Below are 27,462 nucleotides of genomic sequence, written 5' to 3'. Positions count from 1 at the left end.
CCAGCTGCAGCAGCTCGCACCCACGGTGCCCACGGTGCCCCGGCGCTACCTGCTTCTGCCATCAGCCTCACCTCTCCACCCCTTGGCCTCCTTCTGCTTTATAATGTATTCTGTGGCTTTTATGTGCAAATGCAATAAAGCTCTCGCTGATTGTGGTCCCGGCTGGTTGCTTACCGAGGGAACGCCGTGGGGCAGCAGGAGTCCCCGCAGCCCCTGGAAGGGTTAAAGTGAAGCTCATCCCACGCAGCCCACGCATCAGCTGGAAAAAGCTGCTCAGTGCGCTGGCTGTGCTCAGCATCGGGAAACAATCACGCGCAGCAGCCGGGCTTCCAGGAGGGGAAGGGGAGCGGGGCGGGGGGAGAACCCTGAAGCGAACCCGGAGCCCTCCCAAAAAGCAGCAAAGGCCAGGATTCATTACCCGCCGGGAGACGTGTTTATAGCAAATGTGAGTCACCGCCGGGGCCGGGCTGTTGGGGTGGGTGCGTGCTGCCCATCCGGCCCCGCACAATGGCAGCTCTCAGACCGGCTGCCCCACGCCACGCTCCAGCAGCTTGGAGCAGCCCCAGTGTTATTTCGGGGCATGCCTTTCGCCCAAATCGTTTCGTTTCTCATTGGAGAAACACTGCCAGAGAGCTGCCGCTCCCCGCCGTGCTGCCTGCCGACCCTGTGCCCCTTGGAGAGGGGAATACTACCCTATGGGGAGCAGAAATGGGGCTCTGTGCTCTGCTGGCCCCTGACATACAGGCAGGAGAGCCAGGAGAAGCCATCTACACCTTGTCCTGATCGGAAAGTGAAGGAAAGTGAACCCTTTTCAACATTTTCTTGTGCCCCATCTTCCATGCCAGCCCAAACTGCATTCACCCCATTTTCTGTGGGGCAGCCCCATGGCACACAGTGCCGGCCCAAATGGAGCTGCCAGCTTGCAGCATGGAGCTCGGTCACGCCACCAGCATCACAGAGTGCCCATTCCCATCCGTCCTGGCATCCAAACCTCACAGCATCCCCATGCTCCAGCTGCCCACCACCAGCCCTAACTCAAAACAAATGATTCGGAATTCGGCGAGAAAAACATCACTCCACACTTGCTCTACTTCACAGCCCTCTTTATTTCAAATGAGGTGACACAGAACCATAGAATATCCTGAGCTGGGAGGCACCCATAAGGATCAAGTGCCACTCCTATCTCCACATAACACTACTCAAAGCCAGCATGGCAGAGCCAACGCTCACCAGGACTGGTGATGCTGTGCCAGGAGCAGCTCCATGCCTCCGTGCTTCATGCCTGGCACCATCACAAGTTTCTGAGCTTCCATGGGCAGCTGCAAGGCAGCCACCACCCACAGGGACAATGGGCAGCCCCAGCTGCATACTGCTGCTCCAGGAGGGCTGACAGGAGCGAGAGGGCTTGGGGATTTGAAACAACCAGCTTAACTTTTCCTCTTAAAAAATTAGAAGAATTTAAAAAAAAAAAAAAAAAAAAAAAAGATAGCAAAGATGCTTATCTTTTCTTATCATTATGACCCATTGGAATTTCCCCATCTGCAGTGTGTGCTGGTGGCCCCTGCACTGCCTCCTCTGTAACTCGCTCTGCTCTGGGCCGCAGCCACTCATCCTTTTGGGGACAGCCGCTTCTGTTCAGCACTGCGGAGCCAGGGAAGCAGATCGGGGAACAGCAAGATGGCTGGGTGTTGTATATCTGCTCTTCACTGTCCACAGAAGAGCTGAGGACAACGCTTGGCACTGAGCTGGGAATCTGTCCCTGCCAGTAAGGGTAGCTGGCTTGTTTCATGCTTCTAGGAAAAGGCTGAAGGCTGGAGTTGGCCCTACTGGAAGGAGAGCTGGGCTGCATGCTAGGCTTGCACCTAGTCAGCTGGGATGGCCACCGGAGTGATTGCAAATAGCGAGTTTAAAGGGCACGTGCTGAAAAAATGGGAGCAGGAACACTTGGTAATAGACATGCAGGGAACTTGGGGACAGGGACAGGAACACCTGGGCTGGGGCACAGCATCCCTGCAGCAGCGTGGCATGGGTCAGGTTGGCTTTGTGCAGAACTGCATCTTGACACTAGCACAGGGGGAACGACTGGAGAGTGTGCGAAAAAGCAAGAGCCCCATGCATCCTGGAGCTTGCTGCTGGTGCAGAAGGAAAAGGAAAATGAAACCATACTTCAGAGATCAGGCAGCAAGGAAAGCAGGGATGGGCTTTTGGCTCCCTGAGAGAGCTCAGAACCAAGCTGTGACAAAGCAATCCCGGGCTGGCATGTCGTGGAGGTCAGAGGATGGCGTTGCAGTGGCTCAAGAGCTTCACATCCCCTCCCCACAACAATGAGCCTGCTCGGCAAGTGGGTCTGTGCCCTGGTGGGTGAAGGGACCAGAGCTGGGATGAGGTACGGCCTGACAGCAGATCCAGCCCTGGACAAGCTGCCCTGCAGGGTCCCACCACAGGGGTGACAGCATATAGCTGTGCCTGGTGGCACATGGGTGGCAGAGGGGGTCCAAGTGAGCCATGCCTTCTCTTCCAGCTCCCACGCTGCATCCAACGCCTTCCCTTTTGCTCTTCTCTCTGACGAAAGCCAGCCAAGCATTCCCGCAGGCTCAGACAGCCAGAAGAGAAATATGATTACCAGATGGTTTGTTTTTCCATAGGACCAGAGGCCAGTGTGAGGTAACAGGGAAAATTTTAACCCGCCCCAAGCCAGCCTGGGCGTGGGGCTGCTTCTTTGCCTATGAGGCCGTGCTGACACGCATGGGGTCTGCACAGTGGTGGTGGGGGTAGCCTGGGTGGGGTGGATGGAGCCCTGCCACTGCCAGCCCCCAGCCTATGGGGCAGTCTGGGGAGCCATGGGTAAGGATGCTCACCGATGGGCATGAGCATGGGCTGCTGGGACCCCTGAAGGGGGGTCTAGCGAAGGAAGAAGTGCTCTCAGAGCTCTGTGCCCAGGTGTGAGTACCCTTGCTGGAAGGGAAGAATGCTGGAAGGAAGAAACAGGAACCCACCCTGCCAGTGCTGGCACACAGCATATGGAGGAGTTCGCCTCAGGTCAGCAGAGGCAGTGGTGCAGGTCCTCCCCTGGCAGCAAGGGAAAGCTGTAATGCTGCTGCTCACATAATGGTGCCAAGGTGATTGGGAGGTGCTGCATGGCTGGGGCTGGCTTTTCCCCCAACCCTTTCTTCAAGGAGGTGAAAGAATGTGAGACCCTTCCTGGTGTCCTCATGTGGCTCTGTGCCCGCTGGGTAACACTGGCAGGGCGGCTTTGCACTCCCAGGGCTCTGTGCCTGTGCCACCACTGCCATCCTGCTCTGAGGACAGCTCCTCCTGTGGGCAAAGGCTGCTAGCCTGGACACTGGCTGGACTCACGCAAGCCAGCTTGGACTTCTCCAAGGAAATCACCGTTTGGTGCCTTGGGAACCTTACCGGCCACTAGTCCTGCTTTAGTAGACCTGGAAAAGGCAATAAGCTCAAAGGCTTTTGAAGCTGGGTGAAAGTCCAAGCCCCTGGCTGGGTCAGGCAGCAGAGGGGACATGTTTGGGATGCCTTACGGGCTGCAGCTGTGCAGAGCCATGCACGGTCCATCTGTACCATGCACAAGCTGTGGCACCACCACCAAGATTCACTGGCATGGCTGGGCCAGACTTGAGATGGCTGAGGTGTCCTCATCTACTGCAGGGCGGAGAACTCAGCTCCTCCACTGCTCCCAGCAAAGCACAAGGAGCAAAGCAGCTGAGCAAAGAAGAAACTTCTCTGACTTCTGATGATGCTCACCCAAAGAACCATTACTGACTGCATCTTCCTCAGCAGCTTGCAGACATGCTCTTCCACTGACAGGACTCCTACTCAGTGGGACTACAGTTTTTGTCTTTCTGCATGTTCTCTGAAGATCCCAGCTTGAGTCTTCTTCCCACCACACTTTCCCCAGACCACTTGCACAATGATGTTCCCAGAATGGTTGTGCAGAGAGCTGGAGAGGCACAGTGGTGGGATGGGAAATGGGAGAGAAGAGAGAAGGGGCTGGGTGATGTTTGAGGAGAAGCCTCTGGGTCTGGGTATGATGACTCCCAGGGAAAGGCCAGGATCCCAGAGCACATCTGCACATGCTGGAGAACGAGCAGTAGGATTGTCCTGAGCAAACTGGCAAGGAAGCTGAGCAGTCACCTCCAGTGAGTGCAGGAGCTCCTTTGGAATGGCTGTGCAGGTGTAGAAGCACAACACTGTGTAAGCAGGAGAGCAAATGCTGCCTTTTGCAACTTGTTTGCGCACAGGTCATTGGTGTTGGCTGGGTTCATGCTGTCGACTCCTTAATCGTGCTATCCTGCTGCCATGTGCTCAAATTACTCCTCTCTGGATTTCTTTCCAGCAAAGTACCCCTTGGCCTGGATACACATCCATTTGCCCCCTCCCACACCATGAAAGGGTGCAAGTGTCCTTGGGAGAGGCTAAGGCTGTAGCAGGAACAGCCCCAATGTTTCCCTTCTCTCCCAGGGGGCAGTGAATGCTGCCCTGTGATGAGGTTTGGGCAGCACCTGTTCCAGCAGGTGAAAGCTCTGACTTCAGCACACGACAGGGCCAGGCTGAGCAGTGTGGGGCTCGCCCCCAGAGCCTGACATGAAGTGCAGGCTGTCTGTGAGGGCTGCGGGTGCCAGTGCTGTTGTGGATCCTCATGGCTCCCACTGGGCACTCAAGGCCAGCAGGAGGACTGTAGGTACCCCAAATGGCTGGGGTACCAGCTTCAGCCCCAAGGGTAGGGTGCAGCTGGGGGTCACTCTCTCTCTGTGCGTAGGGGGTCTCACCTCGACCCTTTGAGAGAAAGGACAGAAAGCCCCAAGAGCAGAGGAGGAAGGCACTTCCCGGGCTGAACCTGGTGCTCCTGCCGTGCCTCCTGCCCAGACGCGCCCTGCAGTGGGTACCCTGCTTAGCAGGCAGCAGAGCGCAGCTGCTGCCTATCCGGGATGCAGCGGGCTGCCTTCCTTCATCCCGCGGTGGGCTCAGCTCAGGGCTCCGAACCCCCAGGGTGCAGCTGGGGGACACCGGAGCCCCGCGGCAGCAGCACAAGACGAGTGCTAACGGGTACAACGAGAAAGACGGCCAGATGTGCAGGCTGGCTTCTGAGTCAGCACGGACAGCCCTGGTCCCACCCTCCATCTCGGCTGCGGAGTCTCCTCCTCGCCCTCTCCCCCCCGCCCGCTCTTCCTTCCCCGGGTCCCGAGCACTGAAACCACCCCCGGACCCGGACCCGGCCTCTCCCTCCTTCCTCCACTCGTTGCAGCTCGATGGGAATCTGAGCCCAGCGACATGGGGCTGCACGACTCCTTCTTGGCGCTGCTGCTCCTTCTGGGGGGTGCCTGGGCTCAGCAGGCTGAAATCAACGCCCGTGTCTTCAGGGCTCAGGGTAAGCGGGAGGCAGCCCGGAGAAACGCAGTGCTGCCGAGCTTTGGAGGGAGTCGTGCATGCGGTGAGGGTACTGATCTTAGAGGTCTTTTCCGACGGTAGTGATGCTGTGGTTCTGTGATTCTTTGGGCTCTGATGAAGTGGATCTGCTTGTTTTGTGCTGGTTCTCCTTTGGCCAGGTGTCCTTGGCAGAGCTGGGATGCAAGGAGGGGATGGCAAGGGTTTGTCTTTGCAAAGGACATCAATCTGGGCACAGGCTGTTGAGGCGCGTTTTTAGTTTCGCTCTTCTCTGCAATGGTGTTTGTACTGGGACGTGTTGGGAAATCATGCATTTCTCTTTGTGGTCGTGGCTGCTGTGTCTTGGTTTGGTTTAGCTTTGTTTTAAATGTTTGCTGCAGCTGCATCTTATTTTAAGTACTAACGGTGGTCTTGCAACTGTGAATGCAAACGGGAAAGAATGAAAGCACGCACAAACGGATATTTTCTGGATATGTGCTCAGTTTACTGTAAATGCCAAAGCAGAAATGCTAAGGAAGAACAATTTCAGCCCTATGTGCCTGCTTGCGTGTCGCATGTGGGATTAGCAACTCGGCACTGTGCTGCTGGTGTTTGTCCCACGGCTGTGCCAGGGGCTCAGTGGAGAGCAGTGCTGTGCCACGCTGCTCTGCTTGCCCCCAGACTGCCCCGTGGACCTGTTCTTTGTGCTGGACACCTCTGAAAGCGTTGCCCTGAGGGTGAAGCCCTTCGGGGACCTCGTGGCGCAAGTGAAAGACTTCACCAACCGCTTCATCGATAAGTTGACCGAAAGGTACTGTGCTCATCACTGCCCTCGGGGGTCCCTGGGGCTGTGCCAGAGCTGGGTGGGATGCTGGAGGAGAGCAAGGCTGTGGGACACCAGGCCATGTCTCTCCTCTGCGTGCCTATGGCCACGTTAGTCCCACTCCAGCCAGTGTGTGTGCTTAGGTGTCCATGGGGCGCTTTGGTGTTAATTGTGATGATGAAAGGCACGTGTCTCCCAGGCATTGAACCCAGCTTTGTGGGTCCTGTGGGACACCACAACCTGTTCACCCAGTGATCTGCTCCTAGATGCACCCTCACAGCCGCCAGCCCAATCTAACCCTCATGTTTCCAGGTGGCCACCTAAGTTCCCCAGAGATAGGGGGGCAGGATGCTGGGAAGGGCCACCTCGTGTCCGCATCACATCTCCATGTGCTTGGGGGCAACCTTCCAGGCCTCCATCAATGCAGCCTGGCTCTTGAACAAGGTGCCAGACTTTATCCTGAGCCCCTGCTACATGCAGACAGAGAGGCAGGCTTCCTGAGTCTGGCATCTACTGACTACCCTCATGCTCCCTACGCACCATGGGGCCATTGCCCTGCATGCAACAACCATGTCTGCAGTGCTACGTGTAGTGCAGTGGGCTTGGGGTGCTTCAGGGATGGGATGGATGGTGATGCTCTGGGGGCTTTGGGAAAAGTCCTCATGGGAAGGGAGAAGATAGGCTTAGGAAGTGTGCAACTGCACATCTGTTTGGGATTGGTCCCTGCATGATGAATGTGTCATTTTAGTAGACGTTGATTATGGCTTCAGATTCAAGCACGAGGCGCTGTGACACTCCCAAGCACTAGAGAACAAACCTATGTTGGTGCATGGGAGAGGGCTTCAGTTCCCACCACCCTCTGGATGCAAGCATCCTTCAGGCAGTGACATTCCTCTGTTCCCAGAAGCACAGGGAAAGCAGGGAGCCTTCCCAAAGCCTTGGCAGAGGAACTGCATTTCACATTGCAGGCAGTGAAGGTGGCAGCTTGGTAACAGGGCCAAAAGGCACAAATCCTGGTGTCCCCTCGCAGGTACTTCCGCTGTGACCGCTTCCTGGCATGGAACGCTGGGGCTCTGCACTACAGCGACTCTGTGGTCATCATCAAGGACCTCACTGCCATGCCCAGCGGCAGGGCTGAGCTGAAGAACAGCGTGTCGGCCATCAACTACATCGGGAAGGGCACCCACACTGACTGCGCCATCAAGCAGGGCATCGAGCGGCTGCTCGTCGGGTACGGCAGCGGGGCTGGGGCGAGGGACAGGGGGAGGTGGGTGGTGGCTGGGGTGTCCCCAGGTCTGTCCCTCCTGTGTGAAGGAGGTCACTTAATCATAGGGTGGCAGGTTGCTGTTGATCCGCCTGTGCTGGGATGAGATGAGCCTGGCTGTAGGCTGGGGCACTGGGGCCTTAAACCCTTGCAGCACTAAATGCAGTGTTTAAATCCTTTCAGTGGCTCCCATCTCAAGGAGAATAAATACCTGATCGTGGTGACTGATGGACACCCTTTGGAAGGCTACAAGGAGCCCTGTGGAGGCCTGGATGATGCCGCTAATGAAGCCAAACATTTGGGGATCAAAGTGTTCTCTGTCGCCATCTCACCCCACCATCTGGTAGGGACCGAGCAGCAGTTGCAGGGCAGGGGTCTCGTGCTGCTCCAGCATAGCAGCACTTGGTGTAAAGGGCCTCCACTGCCCTGTCTGGAGACAAGTGGTCACCCAACAGAGTCAGAGTCTGTGAAACACCGAAGGCTGGGGACACAATGAGGGCTGGAGGGAGGATGCAGATCCCCTGGGCACATCCTACATGAGTGCCTGCAGATCTTACTCTGACTCCCAACTCCTAGGACCAACGTCTCAACATCATTGCCACGGACCATGCCTACCGCCGCAACTTCACTGCCACCAGCCTGAAGCCAACCCGGGATCTCGATGTGGAGGAGACAATCAACAACATCATCGAGATGATTGTGAGCACTGCCTGTTCCCCTGCTCAGCCCACCCCTGCCCTGGGCTCCCTCCACTCTCACAACCCACCTCTCTTTGCTTTTTGCCTTGCAGAAAGACAACATGGAGCAATCGGTGAGTGTTCTCCCGCACACCAAGCCCATCCCCTGTGCTCATCCCTGCCCTGCAGGATTTGGTGGGCCCACTCTGCCCAGCGTCGAGGATGCCCCCAAGCAGGGCATGGTGCTACCATTTCTTCTGATGTTGTTTTTTCCTCTTATCTGGCCAGTGCTGCTCCTTTGAGTGCCATGTAAGTCAGGCCCTCAAGGCCTCTATCCCCCTCCTTGTGCCCCCAGCCTGCACCTTGGTGGCTCCATCTAACCCCCACCTCTCTCCTGCAGGCTCCCCGAGGACCTCCAGGACCTCCTGGTGACCCAGGCCACGAGGTGAGGAATCAGCCCCTGGCCACATAGGGATGAGTTCCACAGGGATGCTCGAGATCCAGTGGGACATATGTCACCCCTTGGCCAGGGAGATGATGGGAACAGCTGTCCAATGTGGCCTCTGTCCTTTGCTCCCCATATCCATGGAGCATTGCCCTGATCACTTCCCTGCTCTTCTTTCAGCCTCATTTTATTCCTGGGGAAGGTGAGCTAACTTGTATTTCTGTCCTGTATTTCAGGGAGAAAGAGGAAAGCCAGGTCTTCCTGGTCAGAAGGGAGATGCTGGAGACCCCGTAAGTAGAAAACTCTGGAGGTTTTCAGGAAGCATGGAGATGTGGCACTGAGGGATGTGGTTTAGTGGGCATTGTGGTGATGGGCCAGAGGATCTTAGTGGTCTTTCCAATCTTAATGATTCTATGATGCTATGTTTCTAGTGGACTAGGCTTGGTGGCTCTGCCAGAGTCTCTGCCAAGGCAGAGACATCCTCGTTGGCAAGGTGATGGGGAGCTGCACTTGGTGTCAGCAATCCCCATCCCTGCACCATCCCTTGTAGGTCACCATCCTGTGCCCCTGTACCATCCCATTCCCATGGTGGTGTTCTAGCCAGCGATCCCTGGAAAGGAATGGTCACACAGAGACCTGGCATCTGCCCACCCAGCACAGGGTCCCACAAGGCTGCCTTGTTCCTTACCCCAGGCAGCTGCCCCTCCTGTGGGATGCCTCTCTGACTCATGGGGTGTACTCCGAGCTCCCTCCGGACACTGCAAGCACAGCAGTGTTATGGAGAAACCTTCAGTAAATAATTAGCTAATTGTATCAGGAAACCATTTTCCTCCTCCCTTTTTTGCTAGGTACGTTTATTTTGGTAGAAATGTTTCTCCCACACACATAAGTGTGCAGTTACTCAGCCTTTGTGTGCCCAGTTTGGAAACCCCACAGCATGTGCATGCTTTTCCTTCCTGAGGGTTTTCTGCCCTTCCACTTCACCCCAAATTATGTGTCCTCACATGCCCCATTTCCCCCACCGCTGGGGATGTTGGAGGTCCACCACCCCACAGCATCTTGTGCCACATGAGCAGGCAGAGGAAGAGCAGGTCCAGGGGAGAAGGCTGTGGTAGTGGGGGCAAGAAGCAAAACAGGATGTGTCAAGAGACATTACAGAATCATGTTTTAAATGCTGGTGAGAGGGTGGGTGACAATGTAAAGTCAGTGCTGTATGGACCTGAATGGGGTCTCCCTTAAGTGCTGACTGATGCCTACCTGCCTAAGGTGTGTCTGCCTACATAACACTATTTCTGTCTTCCAGGGCAGGCCAGGGGACATGGGGCCCGTTGGCTACCAAGGAATGAAGGTATGTGGGGCTGTTGGGTGGTGGATACAGTTTCTAGATGGGGGACAAGATGCTGGTATCCTCATTCTCCATTTTCCCTCTTTCTTCTCATTGCTAGGGCGACAAAGGAAGTCGAGGAGAAAAGGTGAGGACAGCAAAGACTTGAAGGGTTCTTGGTGCCCCTGCTTGGCTGGCAGCTCACTGCCTATGCACCCAACTCTCCTGCCAGCATTGGCATCTGACAAGGACAGCGGGTCTGAGGGTCCTGACCTCTCTGCTTTCCTTTTCAGGGCTCGAGAGGAGCCAAAGGAGCCAAGGTTAGATTTTGCACTAATTTATTCTTCCCCACTGATGCTTGAGGTGGGAGGGAGGAAGGGAGTTTGGAAGTCACTTCCTCATGGTCTCTTGTCTGCATTTCAGGGTGAGAAGGGCAAGCGTGGGATTGACGGCATTGATGGCATGAAGGTAAACCTTCCCCTCCAGGTGCCCTGCTCAGCCTGAGGACTCTGGGTGCTGCCCAGGCACCCCCGAAACTATGTTGGGGCCCACAGCATGGGGGCATGTCCCACATGGGACCTATGTGCAGGGGCATCTCACAGGTACTGCTTACAGCAGCACTTATTCTATCTGTCCCACAGGGAGAAGCTGGATACCCTGGACTACCTGGCTGCAAAGGCTCACCTGGATTTGATGTATGTACCCCACGGGCACCTCTTCCTTGGGAATACTTGGAAATGCTCATGGTGTCCTATGCAGTTCCTGGACCTCTTCACTCATGAAAGCTGCCCTGTTGCATTATGATGTGTGACAATGCCGTGTTTGGCTGGAGGCTGCTTGATGAGAGGAAGAGCTCAGTGCAAAGCAGCAAGCAGCTTCAAGCTGCTGTGCCCTAACAGCCAGAACATATTGGAGGTTTGGATAGAAAAACTGCCATCCTTGGACTCACACAGCTCCACAGTTCAAGAGTGCTGTGTCACCCATCCCTTTTGTTCTTCATGCTGAGATGCTGTGGGCCAGGTTGCCAGAATGCTCCCCCCATGCCATTTTCCACAGGTAATTGTCAATTTTTATTTTTATTTTTTCCAACAGGGCACTCAGGGCCCACCTGGACCAAAGGGCGATCCTGGTGCTTATGGACCCAAGGGAGGAAAGGTGAGCCCATGGTTTCTAGAGGTTCCTGAGAAATGGTGGCTCATGTTGGTGGGGCAATGGAGGGGATGGGGACCTTCATGGGACTGTGGAGGAAAAGGGATTTCAGGGAGAGCCAAAGCTTCAGCCATCCACCTCAGCGTGGGGACCAGAATCCACCCTTTGGTACTGATGTGTCTTTTTGTGTCCTTGTGAAGGGGGAGCCTGGAGAAGATGGAAAACCTGGCCGGCAGGGCATTCCTGGGAGCCCTGGAGAGAAGGTTGGTGAAGAGCTCACACAAGTCCTCTGCAATAAGGAGAGGTCTCTTCTTCAGCCTCTGCCTCAAAGCAGAGCTTGCCCAAGGCTCTGCTAGCATGCAGGGCTTTGCTTCAAAACCCTCTGATTTGTCTTTGCTTTGTTACAGGGTGCTCCTGGCAACAGGGGAGAGCCTGGACCCTTAGGGGAGACAGGGGATGAGGGTTCCCCAGGCGCAGATGGTCCTCCAGGAGACCGGGTGAGCGTGGGCAGGCTGCAGCAGGGGTTGATGTCTGTGGGCAGGCAATGAGGGAGGGTCATGCAGTGCTGAGAGGAGTCCTAAATCTGTGTTCCCACCATCTTCTTGCAGGGCAGCAATGGAGAAAGAGGACCCCCAGGCTCGCCAGGTGACCGTGGGCCACGAGGAGATCTGGTAACTACATCCATGGGGAGCCTGTTGGCATCTGCTTGCAAATGGTGGCACGTTGCATAGCTGGGGCTGGAAATGGGTGGCCAGCGGGCAAGCTTGGCTCATGCACCTGCCTGCCTGATGGGCGCCTGCCGTATCCTGTCCTGGCACCATCCTCTGGCAATCACACCTTCACACTGACAGGTTACCAGCAAACAGACAAACCCCATGCCCAGAGAGCAGGCAGAGATCAGTCTGCAGATAATGAACCAGCTGGTGAGAGCAAATGAGCAGGGTGTCCTCCTGGGGGAGTGGTGGGGCTCTGCAGGCAGGCAGAGATCAGTAAGGAGGTAAGCAGTGATAGGCAGGCACCTGGGTGAGGGTAAAACCTCCCCCCCTTTCTGGAGTGAGTGGGAGTCAATAGGAAATTATTTGTTGGGCCTGTCTGGGGTGAGTCACCTGCTGCAAGCATGGGGCGAATGAGGCTATGGGACAAGTGGACAAACACGTGGCCAATGGCACAGGTGCCTGCATGCTTCTGCTGTGTGGGATGGCATCCAGGAGCAGCACCCTAGTGATGCCAGCAATGCCAGGTGTTTGCTGTTGTATGTCCAGGGCTGAAGTGCCACTCACCTTGAGGATAGGGATGGGCTGTGTTGGGATGGGCTACACGAAGATGAGGCAGCCTCCCTCTTCCTGCTTCCTGCAGGGGAAGCACAGCAGCACCACCGCATGTGGTGTGTGGGGCAAATGTGCAAGGGAGATGGATGCTGGTGTCCTGCCATCAGCCTGTTCTGCAGACAGAGGGCTGCTTCCTTCCAAGTTCTAGATCAAGCACAAGGCTTAGTAATCATGACAGAAACACCTCCACCAATGTTCGGGGCTCTTCAAAAATTATTTTATGTTTACTCTTTGGCTTAGGAACCTGGGAGCCCTGCCTGAAAGCAAGAGCTTTGGATCACCAAGCTTTCAACCACTTTCCCAAAAGTTTTAATCCAGGTGTGACCTTCAGGAAGCCTCTCCAGGGTTGCAGGCAGAGCAGCACCCTGCACAAAGAGCCTTGCAGTGTGTGACACCAAAGCACCCTGCCTCAGGTTTTCCAGGCTCCCCTGGTCAGCCTCGCTGTGCTGGTTTCCTACCCAAAACCTGAAATATCACTGTTAGGATGACTGTTTCTGCCCAGAACGCACTACTGGTGCTGCATCCCTGCTCCCCATCGCATGCAGGCCTTCCCATCCCATGCATGCTCCTCTGTTTCTCATGTCCTCTATGGCTGTTTTCAGGGAGAACCTGGACCACCTGGTGACCAAGGGCGGGAAGGACCTCTTGGACCACCTGGAGACCAGGTAAGACTTTGGATTAACCTTCTGGATTGCATGTGGAAGTGCGTGGGGTGGCAGGGAGGCTGTGCTCAAGGGCTCAACTGATGCCACAGCATCTTGGAGCAAAATCTTCGCGTGTTCCAGACCAGGCAGCAAAGCCAGCGCAGAGGGGCAGTGATTTCTAGGAGAACTCAGAATTCAAGCAGGGCTAGAAAATGGGGACTTGGCTGCTGGGCTGGGGACAAAAAAACCTCCACGTCATTTCCCAGTCCTGTGGAAACAGATGTCAACACGTCTCACAGACAGATCTGGAAACCAGCAAGCATGAGCTGCAGCAGTGCAAAAAATGTCCAGGCCTGGGGCCAAACACTGCTCGCCTCGATCCTGGGAGTTAATGAGATGTCTTGTGAGAGCAAGGACAGCCTGGCAAGGCCTCGACAGTGGCCTGACACCCTTGGAATCTACAGACGCTCTGTCCCAAAGCCAGTTGCTTCTCAAGTCCTGGTGCTCCCACTATGAGCCCATTTCATGTGCGCTTCAAGAAACTGATCTCAGGTCCTGCTGGCTTTCTGGAGCACACAGCTGGATGCCTCCAGCTGAAGGAAGGCTTCTATCCCTCACACAGTTAAGGATTCTTTCCTCTCAAAGTCACACCAAGCTCCCACTCAACTCCTCTGGAGTTGCTGGGTTAATCCTTGATGGAGATGGCACTGTTGGCAACAACCAGCACGGCCTTCCCACCTGAGCGAGCATGCTTTCACATCACCCCTGGATGAACTCTGTGGCACAACTCCCCTCCTACTCCTGTAACCATCAGAGTTTCAATAGAGCTCAAGATATAGGAAAGTACTGAGATAAATGTTCCCACACCGCTGGAAGGGGACTTCCCTGAGGGGTGAAGAATGAAGATCAGTGTGTGAGCTTTGGAAATCCTTCAAGGTCAACCCACTGTTGAAGAGCCCTGTAGGAGATTTGGAGAGTGGGGCAGCCACAGAGGGGCCACTGCTGCGTTCCTGCCTACCCCAGCACAGGCCACCACTGTGGCAGACCTGCCCCATAGGAAACACTCCCATGCCAAGGTTGGGATTGCTCTGAGTCACACTGCCCTCAAACCTGCCTTGTGCTAGAGAAAAGCACCAAATTCTCATTGAATTGTCCAGATTATTTCTGCTCTTAACTGAGCTAAACTGCTCTGGCCACAGTTAAAGAGTATCTGACAGCCACCAGCTTGTAGGACATGACCAGGGTGGGAGTTGTCACTGGCAAGAGGGTGGTGATTTGGATGTGTGCATGTAATGGGCGGGTGCTATGTGTTGACACCGGCGAAGGAAGAAGGACCAGAGCCGCTTTCCTTGTATAGGGTCTCATTCCAGTTTCAAAGCAGGAGGACTGGGCAGGATTAGATAGAATTCAGGTGGAGATTTGACCCAAGCCCGGGCGCCAAAGCTAAGCATGATAGCAGGAAGGATCTTCCCCAGCCTGCCTTAACTGGCAGAAAGGAGAAGAGGCTGTCACCAAGCCTATGGGTTATCCATCTTCCCTTCCCAGCAGCACTGAATTCACTCCCTGTCAAAGAGGGAAGTGCCCACAGCATTGGTGCCTCTCCAGAGCAGTGGCTGCCCTAGTATCCCAGTCACTCTAGGGAAATCTAAAAAGCAGTTGTAAAGAAAAGATGTTTTTTTTCCATAGACTGATGGAAAATGTTTTTGCTTGGCCAAATTAAAAATAAATGTGTAATTGGGCTGGGGCAAGGGAAGAACTTAGGCAAACACAAGTGCCTTTCAAGCCATGTTATCTGCAGGCTCTGGCTCTTAGAGCACATTTGTCTTGGCAAGGAGAAGGAGTTCCTGCTAACCTGTGACTCTGTTTCACCCTCCCTTCTGTCTGCAAGAGATGCTAAAGGTCAGCATGCTCATCCCCTGATCTCCTGGGCTGCTTTGGTGGTCCATCTCCACATGGCTCTGGTGCCCATCCCTCCTACAGTTCTTGTTGCGTGTAGAAGGAAAAGAGGTTAGGAAACTGCTCATGACTCAAGATGCTACATCCTCACAAACACCATCGGGGCTGCAAAGGGTTTTAGCTTGCTTGTTACAGTGAAGCCACCTATGACAAGCATGAGCCAAGTGCGTCTGGAATTCAACTTTGGCTGATATGAATGGTCATGAGATCCAGTCCCTCCTTCCCAGCTTTCTCTCTTTCGGGCTCTTGTGCGCCTTTAAGCAGGCTCTTGCTCTTCTCCATACTACACAGTTTTGGAGTTCTCTGCCACCCTCTGTGTGCCTTTCCCTGGAAGAAGAGTGCATGAAGCGGAGCAGCAAGGACAGCTGGAGGGAACTAAAGCTTCCTCAGCTTGCGGGTGGTGAGAGACAGCAGCTGCAAAGCTGGGCTAGGCTGAACAATACGTGAAGACAGTTCCTACTCCTCCAAATCTCACCAGTGCAGACTATCTCTGTTGTCTCAGGCTTCCTTGGGCATTTTTGGAGCTCATAAAGACCAAAAAAAATCCAACAAAAGCCCAAATCCACCCTCTTCCTGCCTTCTTTCCTCATGCCTCTTGACTCTGAACATCACTGGCCAGCCCTGAAGCTGATGGACCAAGTGGCCACTGCCCAGATGGACATGGCAGAGTGACAGCCCTGGTCTGTTCCAGCAGATGCTGCCAGGACCCTGCAGCCTCCTGAGGACAGAGACTCCCCACAGCCATAGAAGGATTTCTATCAGCCCAGCTGCCATGAGTCATGTCCAAGGCCCCTGTAGAGAGAGGCCTGTGTTAGTTTCAGGGTGGTATGATCCACCAAGGACGGACATCAGTGCAACGCCCAGCTGTGCTTCACCACTGGGAAGTGTTACCTTGCCCCCCCCCAGCCTCTTCCCCTCTGGGCCCTCCTCCTAGAGTACCTCCTCACCTGAGTTGATCCCCATGAATGGAGCCTTTCTCCTCAGTGGAAGTGACTCGCTGATGAGTGCAAGGCATGAGGTTCCTGCTCCCACCCATCACACCATGAAATGAAGGGACCAGCCCCTCTAAGGAGGGGCTCGTGTGACAGCTCTTTTTGTTCTCCTAGGGTGAGCCTGGACCCCCAGGACCAAAGGGCTACAGAGGAGATGATGGCCCCCGCGGCAATGAGGTCAGTGCTGCTTCATCATCATCTCAGGAGGAGGGAATTGAGGGAAGACCAAGAGATGCTGCCCATTAAGACTGCCAACAAATCCCATAGGTCTTGGAAACCCTTTTTTGGGGACAAAGTGAGGTGTCAGCTTCCCGGCAGACATCTCGAGGTATTTTTGGTGGATCCCTAAGGCTGTGAATACCTTTTTCCCTATCTCCCAGAGAGGGTATAACTGCACCACAAGTGATATGGCTTCACTTTGCAGTTCGTCCTTCCTCTTGGCAGAAGCTAGGGGAGCAAAATATTTCCTGTGGTGGGCTTAAGTAACCCTTGCCTGCTGCCCCTGAATGAAAGGGGCTTCTTCCCAGCTCCTAGGTGTGTTCTCAGAGCTGGTCTCAGGTAGGAAGCAAGGGACCAGAGTGCTGCAGGGAGTCTCAGAAGGCATCATCTTCCCACGTCAGTGGATGGTGCACAGTGCTTGACTCCTCCTTCTGATCCTTCCAGGGCCCCAAGGGATCGCCTGGAGCACCTGGGTTGCCTGGAGATCCTGGCCTAATGGGAGAAAGGGTGAGTGGTGCTTATGGAGACTGCATGCAATGTGGGAATGATCTACAGCTGGCTGGTTCCGTGCAGCATGGTCCAGGTCAGGGAGAAAAGAAATGGCTCTCATAAACAGCTCAAATATTTTGGGAAAACTTGCAAGCAGCTTATTTTTGAGCATGCATCCCCTTTGCAGGCTCAGAGAGCCCTATCTTGGAATGTACTTTCAGCAGTGGAGGTAATATTGCCCAGCATTCCCAGCTTGTGCTCGTATCCCTGATCTCTGAGAAGCACGGTGTCACCATCAGAACTTCTGGGGCTTGTCCCATCTCATTCTTTTCCATTTTCCTCTTAAAATAAAAAGTGAGAGCTATCTGGGTGTGCAGCGATGGGGAGTGGGAATGGGGACACAGCAAGACGGGTCTCTGTCCCAGGGAAAAAGGAGTAGTAAGAACAATATTTAGCTGGATATAGCATAAAAGAATACAATAACTGTTCTAAACACAACTCTGCAAGTAGAGCAAGAATGGCTGTTGTCTCCTCTTGGTGGCTGCTGAAGGAAGGCAAGTTCCTTCTACCATGCTGAGTATTCTGCTTGTCACTGTCTCATCTACTTCTCCCTTCCTTTCCAGGGGGAGGATGGTCCTCCTGGTAATGGCACGATTGGATTCCCGGGTGCCCCTGTAAGTTTAGTGTGCTGCTCTGAAATCATAAGACCATTATTGATGCTTGTCTGACCTAACACACTCCCTTTTCTTCATTCCCAGGGGCAGCAAGGAGACAGAGGGGACCCTGGCATTAATGTGAGTGTGTTGCTTCCTTCTGTATCTAATAGAGAACTCCCTGGCTAGTGCCTTCTGCTGGTACTTTGGCTTGTAGAGCCTCTCTGTCAGTTGTATGGTGAAATGGACTTCCTGAAACAGCCTGCTCACCCAGAACCCAGTTTATCTTATGCACAGATCTCCCTCCTTCCTCTACTTCTCATAGAAATGTTCCATCTTCGTGCAATACCCAAGGATGGCAGAGTGCTCTCAAGTGTAGGTCCAGAGCCAGCTGGAGGGAGCTGGACAGTGACTATGACAGGGAAAGCCAACTAAGGAGATAAACCCTCAATAACATTGACATTTTGTGCTAGGAATCTTATCTTAGCTCTCTGTCTCCTCTCCAGGCCTGCTGTCACAAGGTCTATGCATCAACCTCACCACACTACCAACATCCTCTCTTTTATTTTTCAGGGAACAAAAGGATATGTTGGTCCTAAAGGTGATGAAGGAGAAGCTGGAGATCCTGGCAACGATGTGAGTAATTTCTATAAAGCTGCATGACTTTTCTCTCTGAGGGTGGTGTGGGAGTGTGGAGCTGGATCTAGTACTATGCTGCCCGTAGGTCAGAGCCCATCAGACTCTGTGAGCCTGCAAGCACCCTTTGCTGCTGTGCAGTATGTGATAGCAAGCAGAGCTCTCACTGGATGTTCACTTGAGATTCTACAGCTAATGGTTAGCAAACCTCCAACTGTTAGGCCAAGGGTGGGTATTATTTCCACATGGTGTTGCGTGCTTCCTGACAGCATCGAAGTTTGCTCTAAGGGACACTGGGAATATCCCTCCACAGGATAGAACAAACTTTGTGAATTTTCTTTTTGTTTCATCTCCAGAACCCAACCGCTGGTCCCAGTGGCATCAAAGGAGCAAAGGGCCACAGGGGTCCTGAAGGCCGCCCGGTAAGTGAGGGCTCTAGAAGGGTTTGCACCAACAAGCTGGGAGTGGAAAGCCAAGCAACCTTTCCAGCCTCTGCATTGCATAGCAAGACATTGAGTTCTTGCTGCTCTTGTAAGTGCTCTCTCTACACTTCTGTTTGACAGGGACCACCTGGACCTGTGGGGCCTCCAGGGCCAGACGTGAGTATGACAGGATCGAGGCACTGCTTGCTTACTTGGTCTTTGCTTCTGGGGGTTGCTGCTGGGAGGCTCATGCTCATGGGCTGGGTGGTGCCTGCCCCATTACTGCCCCCGAGTCTTGGTGGCAAGGTTTCCTTCCTTTGTGTCAGGCCATCACCAGCAAGCCCCCTGTGCAGTGTGAAAACTTCAGCTCTCACTTAAGTGGGAAGATTGAAATTATCCCCAGACTGGCCCCTCCTCTTCCTTTGCTGGCTTCTTGATTAATTTGCCCACCATCCAAGGGATCTGGATGTGCTGTGACCATGGGTCACAAAGACTCAGGTCCCCCCTTCCTGTGGTAAGCTCGTAATAAAAGCAACCTCCACAAAGGGAGGAAAGTTCCTGCAAGCTGAATAGTGTCTTTCCATGCAGCCTCTTCTGCACAGTCAGCGTAGGGGGTGCTCTTCACTGCTGGCAAAGCCCAGCTCTGGCCTCCTCCAAAGGAAGCAGCCCCAACTATACATCACTCATTTCCAGATTAAAATCTGCTTTGAAGGTGCAAAAGCAGCAGTAGGGGTGGTGGGTAGCAGCACTTGGGAGCCAGGCAATTGCCACTGCTGATATCCACAGAGTTTCTTCATCTCTGGTTTCAGGAGTGTGAAATCTTGGACATCATCATGAAGATGTGCTGTGAGTATCCTGGAATTTCTCCTTCTCTGTTTGGCTCCATGCAGAGTGGGCGGCTGCACCTTAGCACCCCTGGTAATGAAGTGCTACAACAGCACAGGGTGCTTAGGGGTCTGAATACTAGCTTCACAATTAGCAGTTTACTCAATCCCTCCAGGATTAGCTTTTTTATTTAAATAAGAATACCATAATGTGTTTGGAGATAGAGCTCTGCCACTTAGGTTTCAGTTCAGGGCACTGTGATCTAAAAGAGAGAGATCTGGATATGTCAAACAGGAGAGAAAACTTCCACAAGTGAGCAGGAGCTTGAATCATCCAGGTCAGGTGTCACTGGTTTGCAGAAACGCAGACCTGCTGTCTGTGTCATATGAAAACCCTCATCTGCAGCATTTTAATGCTCTCTCTTTCTCTCCCTTCTCCTCTAGCATGCTGTGGTGAGTGTTACTTGGCAAAATCATTCTGCAAGCGTTTGCTAATGCTTCTCCCTCTTTCCTCCCCCACCCTCTCCCTACTCCTTGCCTTCCATTTGATTTGCAATCCAAAAGCCTTAAGCAAGGACCAAGAGTACATTATGTCCTTCAGCCATGGGCAAGAGGGGAGCAAGCTGAGTCAGCCTCCTCCAGCCCACCAGTGTTCACCTCTGTCCTCCTGGGCTGGGCAAATGGAAGAAGTGAGGAGGCTTCTGAGGAAACAGATTTTGGAAATAGTTACTGAGTGTTTCGCGGGTACTCACAGCTTGGCAACGTGACGTGACTTACAAGGGGTGCTGAGAAAAATGCGAAGGGAAAAAATATTAAGCTGGTTCTTAAAGCTCCTGCGTGGCTATTTTGCTGCTTAATTTCACACCGTGCTTTGCAGTCCTTCCACCAAGACTAACACAAACACAAGTGAGTGAGGGTCTCACTCTCTTGGGTGTGCCTCCGGCAGAGCGTGTTGCTCTGAGAGCAGCTCAGATAGCAAACGCAGGCCTCACCACGCGTGTGCTTTACTGCAGAGTGCACCTGTGGTCCTGTCGACCTCCTCTTCGTGTTGGACAGCTCGGAGAGCATTGGCCTGCAGAACTTCCAGATTGCCAAGGATTTCATCATCAAAGTCATTGACCGCCTAAGCAAAGACGAGCGTGTGAAGGTGAGATTTCCTTCAAGTGCCAGGATAAATTTATTTTCTGCTGTAAGTGGAAAAAACAGGGAGATGCCTCCACTCCACAAGGCTCAGCTTCACAACCCGATGAGTCTCAGTTCCCCCTAGATTCATAGGGAGAGTCTGCAGAATCTGTTTTCTCCCAAAATACATGTGTGTTACTAGCTCTGGGCAACAGGACTGCAGTGGCTGTGAACTCTTTCTTCATGTCATGAAGCAGACAACTCCTAGTTTCCCTGGTCAGTCAGTTGGTTGGTCTCCCCCTTGTTTCAATGAGCATTTCAGGTGGCTGGAGTAGTGACTTCCCAAGGGCCCTGACAGCCTGCCCCCAGGGAGTCTGGTCTGCCCCCAACCTTCAATTAAGGTTTCCAGTTAAGTACAGCTGCTGAAAGAGATATTTGCAGCACAAAAGAGCAATGTTCTTCAAGTCCTTCCATTTGAAGAGCAGTAAAAATATTTACTCTCTGAACTCTTCCCTGGTAACATGCTCTGCATGGGAAATTCCACTTATCCCTCTGCAGTGGAAGAGATGTTTGGAATTCAGACTTTCTGTAAGGTGTAAGGTGAGATGGGCTGTAATGACATGAGGACCTGCTGTTAGACATGACTGTGGACATGCCCAGGTCTCTGGCTGATAAAGTGCCAATAAATAGCCTGGAAGACTAGAGTTGGGCAGCAAAGTTACTATTTAAGAAGAAAAGCATACGTTATTTAAAACGTCTATTCCTAACCACACAATGACTTGTGTTGAGATCACTGAGGTGGGAAACCTGAATTTGGGTCTTGTTTCACTGGGCTCACCTGCATCCACTCCTGTTGGAATAATACCACCACCAAGGAGAAGCTGCATTGCCTGCCATGAAGACATCCAGAATGAAACCACTAACAGTTTCCCAAGCTCTTCAGGTCCCCTGGAGGTTCCTGGCCCTAAATGACTTCTTTTCTTCTCCAACAGTTTGAACCCGGGGAGTCCCGAGTGGGCGTTGTGCAGTACAGCCACAACAACACGCAGGAGCTGGTGGCCATGGGGGATGCCAACATAGACAACATTGGGGCACTCAAACAGTGAGTCTGCAGGGTCTCAGCACACGGTGCAAAGACCTGACCCAGCACACCCTACTCGCGTCCCATCCTCCATCTCTAGACTAGCAGCTTCTGCGAATGCTAGGATTCTAAATGCAGTGACGAGTCACTTGGTGGCTTTGTGAATGGTACTGAGACCAAGGAAGCTGCCCAAAACCCTGCAAGCAGGATTTTGCCCTGCCTTGCAAGCATGCCTGAGTGTCAGTAAGACATGTATTCCCAGCCGTTCCTGTGAATCAGGCTTGCTCACAGGGCTTTCAGGCTCTCTGGTGTCTGCTTGCAGGGCAGTCAAGAATCTGAAATGGATAGCTGGGGGCACCCACACAGGAGAAGCCCTGCAGTTCAGCAAGGAAAACCTGCTGCGGAGATTCACCTCCAACAATAACGTGGCCATCGTCATCACAGACGGGCGTTCAGACACGCTGCGGGACCGCACCCCGCTGACATCTCTGTGTGAGGTCACCCCGGTAAGGGCATGGTGGCACGGGGAGGCTGGCGGGGAGCAGCTATGGAATGGCCATCAGTCGGACTGGTGCAGGATCCCCAGGGGTCTCCATCGTTTGCTTTGCAAGGCCAGAGCCCCAGTCACTGGAAGCTCTCTGGTGCAGTGGCAGGCAGTCAAGCTTATGAATGAATTAGGCACTGATGATGCACTCTAACTATTCTACAGGTGGTTTCCCTCGGAATAGGTGACATTTTCCGGAACTACCCAAACCCAGACCAACTGAATGACATCGCTTGTTTAGGCACGCCACAGAGACAAGGACTGTCCATTCAGAGAGACAACTACGCCGAGCTCCTTGATGACTCCTTCTTGCAGAACATCACCTCGTACGTCTGCCGAGGTGAGTGAAAACCTTCTATGGGATCACCTGGGTCTGTGCAAGGGCCTGGCCCCAGGCTGTTAGCCCAGGTCTTACTCCTCACCCTGGGAAAGTTGCCAGAGCAGCACAGCTCTTGCTTGTGGCAATAAGGGCGATAGTAACGACTGTTAGCAGCCAAAGGGTGAGGGATACAAACTGCCCTCCACTCATAGCTCTGGCATGCTCTTAAACTGTGCTCAGGTATTGAGGGAAGAGAGCAATATTCACAGTTGTGTCAACGAGCAACGAGGATGTTTCATTTCTCAGAACATTCTGCAGCAGTACCTAGGTCCTAACCCACTGCAGGATCTCTCTGTCCCCAGAATTTTCAAGCACATATTCTGTGCTCTCTGGTGCATGCTTATAACTTTGCATGGCAACTTGTTTGAAGAGGCTACAACCAAAGTAAGCATTTGTCTCCAGTGCAGCTCTGTGGGAAGCTGTGCTACAGGAGAAGCAATTTTCCTGCATGAGTTGGTGATGTTACTCTTTTTAATTTTCTTAACAGAGAAGAAATGTCCAGACTATACCTGCCCAAGTGAGTACCTGCTCCTCTTGTCATAACACACACAAAGGGGTTGTGGATGCTGTGGTGAGGGAAGTGGTAGTTGCTGTGTGTAGAGACATAGAGATATCTCACAGCCAGGAGGCTCCTGAGCTCTGCTGTTGGGCTAGAGAAAGAGCAAACCTGGAATCTCTCATGTACACCCCAGCTCAAAGCACTTAGGGGACAGGAGTGAGAAGAGGCTGGACAGTGTTTTCTCTAATTCCTTAGGAGACTGTGCCAGATTTAGTCCATCTAGGCTTTAGATGAGACAAAAGACATTGGTTGTGCTGTGGGGGGAGGTCCAAGCACACACAAAAGTCAGCTCTGTGGCAGGATATCTGAGAAAAGTGGTTGGAAAGCGAGGAATTTAAACAGATCCATTTTGATGTCAGAAGAGTATACAGTCCTTAGGCTCATGGAAACAGGCCAACCTGGGAAGATGTGGTGATTCCCCAGACAAAATGGGACAGTGTAAATCAAGGAAAACACCCACTGCAATAAGCAACAGGAGTCATAATCTAAAAAGAAAGAATGAAAGGGGAAAAGGACACATGTAGGATAGCACTGGAGTAGGGGAAAACAAAGCAGCAAACACGCAAAGAGTGGGGATTTCATAAGTCTAACAAAGCAGGCAGCATGTGAGATAGCTGGTAAATTCACCAGCTTCCCATGGAAAGCAGGAGAAAAAAGCAGCATAACGAGCCCCGGTCTGTCCTCTTGCAGTCACCTTTGCCAACCCGGCAGACATCATGCTGTTGGTGGACAGCTCCACCAGCGTGGGCAGCAAGAACTTTGACACCACCAAGAGTTTTGTGAAGAGGCTTGCCGAGCGCTTCCTTGAGGCCAGCAAGCCAGCCGAGGACTCTGTGCGCGTCTCGGTGGTGCAGTACAGCGGCAGAAACCAGCAGAAGGTGGAAGTCCCATTTCAGCGCAACTACACGGTCATCGCCAAAGCCGTTGACAACATGGAGTTCATGAACGAAGCCACAGATGTCAATGCCGCTCTGCAGTACGTCACGGGGCTGTACCAGCGGTCCTCTCGTGCTGGGGCTAAGAAGAAGGTGCTGGTGTTTTCTGATGGCAACTCGCAGGGGATCACCGCCAGGGCCATCGAGAGGACTGTGCAGGAAGTTCAGCAGGCTGGTATTGAGGTCTATGTGCTGGCGGTGGGCAGCCAAGTCAACGAGCCCAACGTCCGCGTCCTGGTAACGGGGAAGAGTGCAAACTATGACGTTGTCTACGGGGAGCGTCACCTGTTCCGTGTGCCTGACTATACTTCCCTGCTGCGTGGCGTCTTCTACCAAACTGTCTCCAGGAAGATAGCTGTTGACTGAGCACCCAAGGGGGTTTCTACCAGGGCCACTCCGGCTTCTCTTTCACCTAAAAATGAAAAACGACAAAAAAAAAAGAAAGAAAATTAACAGTATTCTTGACCAACTTGAGGAACTTGCATCTATACAGAAAGCCATAGTGCGACAGCCTGTCTGTGCACAGTCTCCTTCCTTCTCCGCCTTCTTCTCCATCTGCATCTCTGCCCTCCTAGCCTTGGGCCTCCCACCCCTGCCCTGTGACTGCCTCTCACTAACTCCCTGCAGCAGGCAAACATAAGTACACCTAGCAGCAACCCTCCTGAACACCAAAAGCAACCTCATCTCTCTGGTTTTAGCCAAGAAAGAACCAGGATGAGGAATGTTGTACCACTAAGGACTTGCTCAGTCCCACAAGGTTGATTATATCCTTTTTAGATACAGGGGTTTTTTTTCTTCATTTGCCTCTTTCATTCATATGTCAGCTATGCACTTTCCCAGCTGACAGTGGTCCGAACCCAGTGCTGTGCTTCAGCATTTCAGTAAGTTTTGAGTGGGGATCACTGTTGTGGCTGGCAAGTTTGGTTCACGTCTCCCATGCTGGTGGGAAGAGATGGACTTATTATCTGAACCACCTATGCACTAGGCAGAGCTGAAAGCATCTGTGGCCTCCTGTGCAGTGCAATGGGCCACTGACTTCCCAGGGCTGGGTTGGAGGTGGGTGCTGACATCTCAGTGCAGACATTCCCATCCAGAGCAGGGGCTGGGTGCCGACCAAGGAAAGGTGGCCAACAGCCACTGGGGGGGGGGGGAACGTGAGAAGAAGCTGCACTCCTTCACTAACCCATTTTGTGGTCCTACAGTGAAACCAGGAACCTCATAAGTAACCTGATGACTTGCCTTATGGTCCAAATGCCATGCTGGAAAATCTCTCTGAGCCCAGTTAGAGGTTTTTTGTCGTCTTTTTTTTTTTTTTAAAGGGTCAAGCTGTTTCCCAGTGAGCTCTCTGGGAGTATTGTTTCTATCAGACTATTAGACACCTAGGCCTACAAACTCTACTATATATTGAATTAGGGCCTATTCCACAGCCCAGCCACATCGAGACAAAGGCTGCCATTATCTGCCAGGGACTTTGAATCACACCCTGCAGATATCAAAGGTGCTATCACTATGTGGGTTATGTGGGCCCTTGGTGTTTACACATTTGTTTCCAGGACCACACTGAAGATGTGGTTTGGCTGGGTGAGGTTTTGTTCAGCGCTTCCATTGGTGCTCTCGCTATGAATTCATGCGCTTCTGAGAAAGCAACCGTGATTTCCAAGTATCACCGTCATCCCAAACTATTTTGTATCCAGAAGTTGCTTTTATTTTATGCCTGTATTTTACTAAAAGTTGTCCACTTCAGAAATTCGTCAAATAAATTGTTTTCCACAACCTCGGCGGAAGCTTGTCTCTCGTGTGGCTGAGAAGTGAAACGTGGAATAGTAGGATCTTGGGAGGACTTTGACAGGACTTCTCACATCAAACTACACAGTGCAAAGCAAGAGAGATGTCCTGCATTTACTTCATATATATGGCTATTGCTGAATGCTAGGGATTTGAGAAATCCAGGGATTATTTGAATGTATGAATGAGTGTGTTTTAAATTGGTACAACCAAGCTTCTGCTTGCAATATTTTCCACTGTCTCACAGCATAGCTAGGTGCTGTTGTTTCCAGAAGACCAGCCCTCACTGGTGCAGAGAGATGGAGAACATCAGGTGAAGAAGTGAGTCATGTTTGCTTTCTCCTTCTGTCCAGTGTCTGTCCTCAATGTGTCACTTCCTGGGCAGATGGGGTCTCTGTTCTAGTGGCAGAGCTTGTGGTGGAGGTAGCAGAAAACGCAGACAACGTTACCAGGCAGACTGCTCCCTAGGCATTTATGTTATAGATCAAGGCAGCTCTACAAGATGCCTGTCTTTGGGGATGGCTGCATATCCTGTGGGCTTGCTGTGGCATTTCACTTTGCATGCATCCAACATCAGTCAATCCCCAGGCACTGTTCCCCATCTGTAACATCTACCGTGTTTCTGTGAAGGAGAAGCACCTCCCTGCTCCTTCCCTCATCTCATGTTCTCCTTGTAGCTGTGCTCTCTTTTGGCCAAGCATCTCAGCTGAGTTGAGAGAGCAGGTTGGCAGTGCTGGGGACACCTCACTCACAGCTGGAAACTGAGGAGCACCTCTGAAGAGGCTCCAGAAGTGGTTTAATGTTGCATGGCATCCTCCTTCCAGGGGCACTTCTAAAAGATGTCCTTCTGTCCTCTCCACAGAACCCTAGGAAAAAACCTTCATGCCTTTATTAGTCTGTGCCTAATAAAGGCCACTATTGTTGCAGCCAAGAAGAATTTCTTAAGGACCTGCATGATTCATTGGTGAAGGAGGGGAGCAGGGCAGAAACTACAGGGTTACCCAACCGCCACCAGCACTGAGCTTGCCATGGTGGGGTGGGCAGGGCAGAGGGGCGGGCAGGAGCCAGTTCTACTATTCCTGCTGGGCGACAAGAAGCAGGAGTGGAGCTGGAAGCTGGAAAAGATCTTACCCCCCCCCGGGCTCCCTCCCTGCACTGATGGAAACCACATGCCCCCTGCCTCCAGCCACCCAGCAGGCTGCAGACAATGGGGAATGGGACAGGGGGGATAAGGGAGACTATGGGGAAGGGGACAGGGGGTATAAGGGAGACTTTGTGCCCCCTCTGCCCCTTGGAACATCTGAAAGACAGGAATGCAAAAGACACCTAGGAAAACATGGGAGGAACGCACTCTTTCCTTGGGCTGGTTGACAACAATTTGATTGCTTTCAGCTGAAAAACAAAGGGTGGCAGGAGGGATTTTTCCTGCCTCCATGAGCTTTTTTTCCCTCCTCAACCATGCCCTGGCTTCTCCCCTTTTATTTAAAGCAGATGAACATCCCAAACCAGCAAACATTGGCAGTTTCCATTTCCAAGCCTCAGTTTTGAAGCATTTGTCAACTTTCCCATGGGAAAAAATTGAACGTTCTCTGTAAGCTGCCATTTGCCCAGAAGCAGCACCATTTTAAAAAGGACTGGATGGAATGGGATGACTTTCCCAGAAAGCAGGGACCAGCAGCAACTTCCCAGCAGTACCAACACACAGCGTTGATGTGCATTGCCTTGTCTCTCCCCAAGCTTGTGTGCTGTCCAGATGGGATTGCAGGAATCCTTGTCAAGCATTTGAGTCTAAGTTGGCCCCTGTGTGCTAGACCCATTTTGTCTTCCATT

The 27,462-nt window shown here is 52.8% G+C and overlaps 1 protein-coding gene across 1 annotated transcript; it reads left to right on the top strand.

Annotated features, from left to right (window-relative positions):
- Window positions 1–5,198: 5,198 nt before the first annotated feature.
- COL6A1 (collagen type VI alpha 1 chain) lies at window positions 5,199–25,626 on the top strand. The gene is made up of 34 exons (XM_042821876.1): window positions 5,199–5,386; window positions 6,064–6,193; window positions 7,236–7,436; window positions 7,653–7,812; window positions 8,046–8,168; window positions 8,260–8,280; window positions 8,435–8,455; window positions 8,547–8,591; window positions 8,828–8,881; window positions 9,895–9,939; window positions 10,037–10,063; window positions 10,209–10,235; window positions 10,339–10,383; window positions 10,557–10,610; window positions 11,008–11,070; window positions 11,265–11,327; window positions 11,472–11,561; window positions 11,673–11,735; window positions 12,995–13,057; window positions 16,099–16,161; window positions 16,648–16,710; window positions 17,316–17,366; window positions 17,451–17,486; window positions 17,919–17,981; window positions 18,338–18,403; window positions 18,545–18,580; window positions 19,213–19,249; window positions 19,672–19,680; window positions 20,241–20,374; window positions 21,342–21,451; window positions 21,753–21,936; window positions 22,140–22,314; window positions 22,841–22,870; window positions 23,603–25,626. Exons 1-34 carry the CDS (start codon window positions 5,290–5,292, stop codon window positions 24,211–24,213), a joined length of 3,060 nt encoding a protein of 1,019 aa, XP_042677810.1. The 5' UTR covers window positions 5,199–5,289; the 3' UTR covers window positions 24,214–25,626.
- The last annotated feature ends 1,836 nt before the right edge of the window (window positions 25,627–27,462 follow it).

This window comes from Centrocercus urophasianus, unplaced genomic scaffold (genome assembly GCF_019232065.1).
Source record: "Centrocercus urophasianus isolate 14NV4802_14NV808 unplaced genomic scaffold, USGS_Curo_1.0 seq_20, whole genome shotgun sequence".
NCBI classification, from domain to species: domain Eukaryota; kingdom Metazoa; phylum Chordata; class Aves; order Galliformes; family Phasianidae; genus Centrocercus; species Centrocercus urophasianus.
The sequence above is the reverse complement of the archived record's forward strand: the minus strand, read 5'-3'. Positions and strand labels throughout refer to the sequence as shown.

Coding starts and splice junctions, on each gene's coding strand:
- COL6A1 (XM_042821876.1), top strand. CDS start 5,290: ATGGGGCTGCACGACTCCTTCTTGGCGCTGCTGCTCCTTCTGGGGGGT. Junction 21,452..21,752: donor AACATTGGGGCACTCAAACA/GTGAGTCTGCAG, acceptor GTCTGCTTGCAG/GGCAGTCAAGAATCTGAAAT. Junction 21,937..22,139: donor CTCTGTGTGAGGTCACCCCG/GTAAGGGCATGG, acceptor ACTATTCTACAG/GTGGTTTCCCTCGGAATAGG.